General features: G+C 37.9%; 1 protein-coding gene across 1 annotated transcript in view; it reads left to right on the top strand.

Moving 5' to 3' along the window:
• Positions 1–7,500, top strand: part of LOC122255183 (uncharacterized) — a 78,768-nt gene that overhangs the window by 70,067 nt on the left and 1,201 nt on the right. Inside the window, exons 20-35 of the mRNA XM_086551240.1 lie at positions 130–338; positions 445–627; positions 803–951; positions 1,176–1,314; positions 1,528–1,713; positions 1,944–2,077; positions 2,209–2,368; positions 2,551–2,735; positions 3,264–3,529; positions 3,764–3,984; positions 4,094–4,270; positions 4,608–4,850; positions 5,034–5,201; positions 5,418–5,531; positions 5,684–5,840; positions 6,202–7,500. The exon at positions 6,202–7,500 is cut by the window's right edge and continues 1,201 nt beyond it. Coding sequence (XP_086407366.1) covers positions 130–338; positions 445–627; positions 803–951; positions 1,176–1,314; positions 1,528–1,713; positions 1,944–2,077; positions 2,209–2,368; positions 2,551–2,735; positions 3,264–3,529; positions 3,764–3,984; positions 4,094–4,270; positions 4,608–4,850; positions 5,034–5,201; positions 5,418–5,531; positions 5,684–5,840; positions 6,202–6,341 — 2,831 coding nt within the window. The 3' untranslated portion in view covers positions 6,342–7,500. The remainder of the gene's footprint in view (positions 1–129; positions 339–444; positions 628–802; positions 952–1,175; positions 1,315–1,527; positions 1,714–1,943; positions 2,078–2,208; positions 2,369–2,550; positions 2,736–3,263; positions 3,530–3,763; positions 3,985–4,093; positions 4,271–4,607; positions 4,851–5,033; positions 5,202–5,417; positions 5,532–5,683; positions 5,841–6,201) is intronic.

The raw sequence follows: 7,500 nt of genomic DNA, 5'->3' as shown, positions 1-7,500 counted from the left end.
TCTATCTATCTATATATATATATTTATAGACCTTGATAGATATATATTCATGTAATATTTCAGTAAATTAGAAATGTTAACAGGATGATACTCATGAGTAAAATCTGCAATATCTCTTTTCTTGACTAGGTATGGACGTGGTGATTGCAGCTCTCCTTGGAGCAGATGAGTTTGGCTTTAGCACTGCCCCTCTCATTGTCATGGGCTGCACCATGATGCGCAAGTGTCATTTGAACACTTGTCCTGTTGGTATTGCCACTCAGGACCCTGTGCTGAGAAAGAAGTTTGAGGGGAAACCAGAGCATGTGGTGAACTACTTGTTCTTGCTGGCAGAAGAGGTGACTTCTATTAACCTTTTGCTCAACACACTTTCTTGCTGGCTTTAATGATTTCTTACAATTCCACAGTGATATACCTCTGCTAATTTGAGCATTACTTGGGCAGGTTCGCGAGCACATGGCATCCATGGGGGTACGCAAATTCCAAGAACTGATTGGACGCACAGACTTGCTCCGTAAACGCGATACATGCTCAGAAAAGGCTAAGCTCCTTGATTTCTCACATGTGTTGAAGAATGCGCTTCACATGAGGCCAGGAGTCAATATCGTTGGAGGATCCATGGGTCAGGTAATCAAAAAATACTAAGAAAGGAAAGAATAAAAAAAAAGAAAGAAAAAAAAGTAGCAACTGATCTACAAAAATTAAAATCAGATTTTTCTTTTCTTTGAATTGATGTAGTGTTTAATCAAATGTTTTCCATTGACTTATATATATGAGTATGTAATTCCCCCCCCCCATTCAGGACTTTGGCCTGGATAAGCACCTTGACCAGACTATTCTTGCTGAAGCCCAGCCTGTCTTGGAGGGGTCTTTGGACACAGTCACCATCAACACCACTATTCACAATGAAGTTCGAGCTTTTGGATCCACTCTGTCATATCATATTGCCTTGTAAGTCAACATACTAAGTTTGTTTAAGGACTTGCTATATATCTAATGTCAGTACAGCAAAATGCTATCAACTAGTATTCAGCATTCGACTCATGGCTTTTGATATATTTATAAAAGCTTTTGATAATCATCAAATTCTTTTCTTGTTATTTTATCTATTTCTTTCTTTCCCACTTAAAACTTGACGATAACAACCAAGATTCATTACCATTTTGTACTTGCAGGAAATTTGGTGAAGAAGGTCTTCCAAACAATAGCATTGTGATCAACCTTCAAGGATCAGCTGGTCAAAGCTTCTGTGCCTTCCTGGCTCGAGGTGTGACTGTCACTCTGGAGGGAGACTCTAATGACTATGTAGCAAAGGTAAGCAGATAGATAATGTTCCGAATCCCAAAAACTGCCCATCATATAATGTATAGCTACATGCTCTACATGGTATGATGTTTATCAAAGTTATTGTGTTAATTATCATCTTCAAGTTCTGATAACGCAATAGAAAAGGAGACTTTCAGAACTTCAGAAGCACCAACAAATGCTGAAACAAATCTTTCTGACTTGTCTTTTCCCTTCCCCAAGGGTCTGTCTGGAGGAGAGGTGGTGATTTATCCTCAGAAGAATTTGCCAGAAGACTACAAATCAGAGGAGAACATTATTGTTGGTAATGTATGTCTGTATGGAGCAACAGAAGGAACTGCTTTCTTTAGAGGAGTTGCTGCTGAAAGGTTCTGTGTCCGCAACTCTGGTGCAACGGCTGTTGTTGAGGTGAGGGGGTGACTTTGTTTTGTGAAATGATAGCCTTCTGGACTACTGAATATTTGTTTTCATTAGTTATATTATATATGATATGTTATAGTTAGAAAGTGTATCAGATTTATAAGATACATCATTTTTTATCTAGGGCATAGTAATATAGTTATCTGAGTGAAAAAATGAATTATGACATTATTCCATTTCTACTTATGCATTTTCTCAAAACATCAATTTTTTTCCAGGGAGTGGGTGACCATGGTTGTGAATACATGACGGGCGGCCGTGTGTTGATTCTAGGACCCACAGGGCGTAACTTTGCAGCTGGAATGTCGGGTGGCATTGCTTATATCCTGGACAAGAATAAGGACTTTAAGAAGTTTGTATAACTTTTTTTATTTATGATCAAATACTTCTTTGTGAATGGATGGTTGTCACTTAATGCATTTATCTAAGGTAGGAATGTGACTGACTGATAAATAACATATTTATTTTCATTTTTTTTAACAGCAAGTGCAACACTCAAATGGTGGATCTGCTTCCTCTGGAAAAGGATGATGACCTGGAGTTTGTTGAGAACTTACTGAGGCAATTCCATGACAAGACTGGTTCAGAAGTGGCTGCCAATCTTCTAACGGACTGGCCAGCTCAAGCCAGTCACTTTGTCAAGGTTCGGCATTTATTTCAGAAGTTTTAAGTACTGATATACAAGTTTTAAAAATTGCATGTGAATATTATGTTTTAGAATACATGATTTTTAATTTATTCATTTAAAAATCATCATTTTTATAATGATCAGAACTCTGGGAGTAAAATCTGCAGTCCTCATTTATGTCTTGTATGTCACACTAGGTGTTCCCATACGAGTACCAACGTGCTCTGAAGCAATTAGCCGAGGCTGAAGCTGCAGCTCAACCAGCACCAGAGAAGCCATGTGTTGAAACCAAACCAGAGCCATCGGTGCGCGATATTGAAGATTCAGTCACTGATGCCACGATGGAGAAGAAGAGGCTGGAGAAGATCCTAGACAAAACAAGGTAGAGATGTTAAGATTTATTTATTTATATATTTATTTATTTATTTTATTTTTATTTTTTATTTTATTTTTATTATTATTATTATTATTTTTATTATTATTATTTTTTTTTTTTTGTGTGTGTGTGTGTGTGTGTGTGTGTGTGTGTGTTTGTGTGTGTGTGTGTGTGTGTGTGTGTGTGTGTGTGGTGTGTGTGTGTGTGTGTGTGTGTGTGTGTGTGTGTGTGTGTGTGTGTGTGTGTGTGTGTGTGTGTGTGTGTGTGTGTGTGTGTGTGTGTGTGTGTGTGTGTGTGTGTGTGTGTGTGTGTGTGTGTGTGTGATGTTAGATATGCTGGATTCTCGATCAGTCAAATTAGGTTTTGATGTGAAAGATATTGTGTTTGTAGCAAAGTTCCTTTAGAAATAACAATAAACACTTTTCTCTTGTTTTTTCATTGTACATAGGATAATACAATTAATAATGACATACAAATACACTTATCTGATTATCAGTTCTTATTACTAATATTTCCCATGACTTGACCCTGCAGGGGCTTCATCAAGTACAAGCGTGAAACAGCCATGTACAGATCTGCTGAGAAGAGGCTGAAAGACTGGGATGAAATCTACAACATGGATGGTGTTCGTCGAGGTCTCCGCGTCCAGGCTGCAAGGTGCATGGAGTGCGGTGTTCCCTTCTGCCAGTCGTCCCATGGCTGTCCCCTGGGCAACATTATCCCCAAGTGGAATGACTTGATCTTCAATAATAATTGGAAAGAGGCTCTGAATCAGCTTCTGCAAACAAATAACTTCCCAGGTACTTCAGAGATACTCTTCTTCTATACTTTTACTTGGAATTTATTTTTCTGTTCAATTTATGTTTTTTGTTTTTAATAGCACTGAGACAGTAATCACCTAGTAGCATAGCTTTCTTTTTTTTAATAAAACTATATAGACACAGTCATATTCTCAGAAGGATAAGAGGCCCATATCAGGTTTGACTAATCGTGAAAATTTGCCAAACTGTATTGTTGCACATTCTCCTCCACAGAGTTTACTGGCAGAGTCTGCCCAGCCCCATGTGAAGGAGCTTGCGTGTTGGGCATAAACGAAATGCCAGTGACCATCAAGAACATTGAGTGTTCCATAATTGATCATGCCTTTGAGCAAGGCTGGATCAAACCAGAGCCACCAGTGATGAGGACTGGAAAGAAGGTGGCTGTGGTGGGCTCTGGACCTGCTGGCATGGCAGCTGCACATCAGCTTAATAAGGTCAGTCAGTTGCCTGACATTTGCTACTTTGTGGAAGTACATGACTTCAAAGTTTAAGACTTAAATAGTATGGATAGCAAGACCATATTTATGATATTTCTCCTTTCAGGCTGGACACCTGGTCACAGTGTTTGAGCGCAATGACAGGATTGGTGGGTTACTGCAGTATGGCATTCCTACCATGAAGCTTAGCAAGGAAGTTGTCCAGAGACGAGTGGACCTCATGAGAGAAGAGGGCATCACCTTCAAAACCAGCGTCAATGTTGGAAAAGACATTTCTGCCAAGGTATTTCTCAAACTATTCAGAAAAATTGATAAAGAGGATGATGAAAGAAAAATAGTATGTGAAATCTAGATTCACATATCGAAGGAAGACTTTCATTCATCTATGAACCTTGTAAGCCTGTTCATAATATGTCTTATTCTTTGTATTTTTAATTCTGTAGGCAGTCAGATAACCTTTATTTTTGTGTTTTTTTATGACTCATCTGAAATATAACAGAGATAAGAAACTAAAAAATGGGTCACTAATTACACAACAAACCATTAACAAAATTTGGAGTTTCTTCTGTAAACCGATTCTACGTCTCTTCATCATGTCCCTCTTTCTTACCACCCCATAGGACCTCCAGGAAGAGTTTGATGCAGTGCTGCTGTGCCTGGGAGCGACCTGGCCCCGTGACCTCCCCATCCCCAACCGTCAACTGGAGGGCATCCACTTCGCCATGGCTTTCCTGGAGACGTGGCAGAAGAAGCAGATGGGCAACAAGATCGACCACACACCCCTCACAGCCAAGGACAAGGACGTGATTGTGATTGGTGGAGGCGACACGGGTTGTGACTGCATTGGTACTTCGCTAAGGCAGGTGAGTCATGTGGCCAGAGGTATAGGGATAGATTATTTGTGTATATTGTGTGTTAAATTTTTTTGACCAATTGATTTATGGGCTTTAATTTTTGTGATTTTGTATATCTATTTATTTTTTTCTATAGAAATCCAGGTACTTGAATACAACTTTTATTCATGAAAAAAATATCCGGAATTGCAGGGTGCCAAGTCAATCACCACATTTGAGATTCTGCCACAACCCCCTCCATCTCGTGGCCGTGACAACCCCTGGCCCACATACCCTCGCGTTTTCAAGGTTGACTATGGCCACGAAGAAGTGAAGTTGAAGTTTGGCCGTGACCCAAGAGAATATAATACACTCACTAAGGCAAGTTTGACTAGATTTATGTGTATTTAAATTATTGTTCAGTGTGCTTCTGAGTGCTTGAGTTAGATAGATTGTATATTCTGTATATAATCAGTTCTTCATTTTCACAATATTTTAATTGATAGAATCTTCGGGAAGTATAGATTTTACTTTTTTCAGTTTATACAGGTGCCCTTTATATTGTAGCTTAAATATTGAGTGTTTTCTTTAAAACAGGAATTCTTGGATGATGGCAATGGGAAGGTGTCAGGTGTTCGATCTGTCAAGGTGGAATGGACCAAGGATGAGTCCGGCCGCTGGAAGATGCAAGAAGTAGAGGGATCTGAAAAGGTAAAGTGTCTCTTATTACTGAGCATTTTGGAACAGAAATTGATAGCGAATCTTGTATACCAATGATACCTAACAAGATTGCAGCATTTGTGGGATTAAAAGTGAAAAGTAGCAAGGATTATTTTCTATGGCTATGGCAATATCACTTACAGGTATACAAGGCTGACTTGGTTCTGCTTGCAATGGGTTTCCTTGGACCGGAGAGATACATCATCAATGAGCTGGAGTTGGAGCAGGACCCACGTTCCAACATCTGTACGCCACCTGGCAAATACGCTACAACTGTGGACAAGGTCTTTGCTGCTGGAGGTCAGTTGCATTGTTTTCATTGCAGTTTTTATTACTTTGACTACTGAATTAGTATAATATTTATTTTTACAATTGGTGTTTTTTTTTTTTTAGGAATATGCTTCTTTATGGTCATCTGGTCATTAAAAACACATATGTTCACCATCTACTCACTTCATAGATTTTACTTTCTTGCATAGTGCCATTTCATATTGTTATATATTCATCTATCGTGTATATATTGTCTATCTATATTATTTAGGAAAACTATCTATTTTTAAAAGTAAATTATAGGTATTAAACTTTACACTTCCTTTCCAAATGATCTTTTGGATTCAACCATTCACCTAGTAAACTCATTTACAATGAAAACCTTTTACAGATTGTCGCCGTGGACAGTCCTTGGTTGTGTGGGCTATCAATGAAGGTCGTCAAGCAGCCCGTGAAGTAGACGCTTACCTCATGGGAACTTCAACCCTGCCAGTGTCTGGTGGTGTTGTCCAAATTACACAAAAGGGTTAAGGAAATTCTACAATGTGTAAAAATTGATATCACAGGAGGCTGCATGCCATTTAAAAAAGATAAAAGATTTTAAAAAATATATCATGTGGAATATATGAGGTCCAAATATTTTATTAAATTAAGGTTTCAATGGTCCATCTTATGATTTCTATGGTTAATGGAAGGTTCTCGGCCTAGTTTAACTGCCCTGGGTCATATCATACATTGTGCGCATCCTAGGTAATGGAAACCAGTTATAAACACTTCAGCTTCTATTATCGTTGTATATAGTAATTTTACTTTTTGTGCAATACTTCAGAGATTCAGTAGGTCCATTATTGTGTAAATTGAAATGAGATTTTATTTAGGCTATGACACTGATGGCGGTTATTGTATGTGGAAGCATATGGCACTGAGTCTGCAGCTTAGACAGTTTCATATACTTGAACACATATAGGTAAAGAGTGCATTGCAATTATGGTGCAGTGTGTGTGTGATATTATGTACAGTATTGAAAATTTAAGAAACTGTAATTATTTGGAGTATATACTATTTGATTATATGTTTGATTCTTTCTAATTTTACAGAAAGATTTAATATGCACAAATCTATTATGATACAGTTTTAAAATATGAAATATATAGTAATATTTTTAGCAAAAGTCTCAAATAACACTTTTTAGACATCTCCAATGGAATGTTTTAAAGCAAATAGAAGGGCAAATAATTACAAAGGGAGTTTCTGTTGATGGTCACATAACAGTGTTGAAAGAAGACATTCCACATGTTTCATAACTCTTACATACATAGTTAGGTTATCGACATACACCCGTTCTCGATTGCTAACGGCAGTGAAAAATTGTTTAGGTAGTTATTTTCCATAGAGTATAGAAAAATAGAATGAGTCACAATGGGTAGAAGGGATACTGTTACTGACTTAAGATTGAGTCTTGTGATTAAGTAGACAGCCGAGACTTGTCGTTCATGAAATATAGAGATCCAGACTACCTCAGTCCAAGGAGTCTGTATGTAATGACAAGCAGCTAGTCTTAAATCATGATGTCATTTGATGAATCTGGTGTGCTGAACAAATGTTTTTTTTCTTCTTCTTCTTCTTCTTCTTTGTTAATGTTTGTGTTAAATGTAATGAGGTACGAATGTAGACTTCTGTGGTGGGATGC

The sequence above is a fragment of the Penaeus japonicus genome, unplaced genomic scaffold, assembly GCF_977035675.1.
Source record: "Penaeus japonicus unplaced genomic scaffold, GWHDUDI00000001_assembly GWHDUDI00000025, whole genome shotgun sequence".
Classification (NCBI taxonomy): Eukaryota; Metazoa; Arthropoda; class Malacostraca; order Decapoda; family Penaeidae; genus Penaeus; species Penaeus japonicus.
Note: the sequence above shows the minus strand (reverse complement) of the source record. Positions and strands in the feature narration are given on the sequence as shown.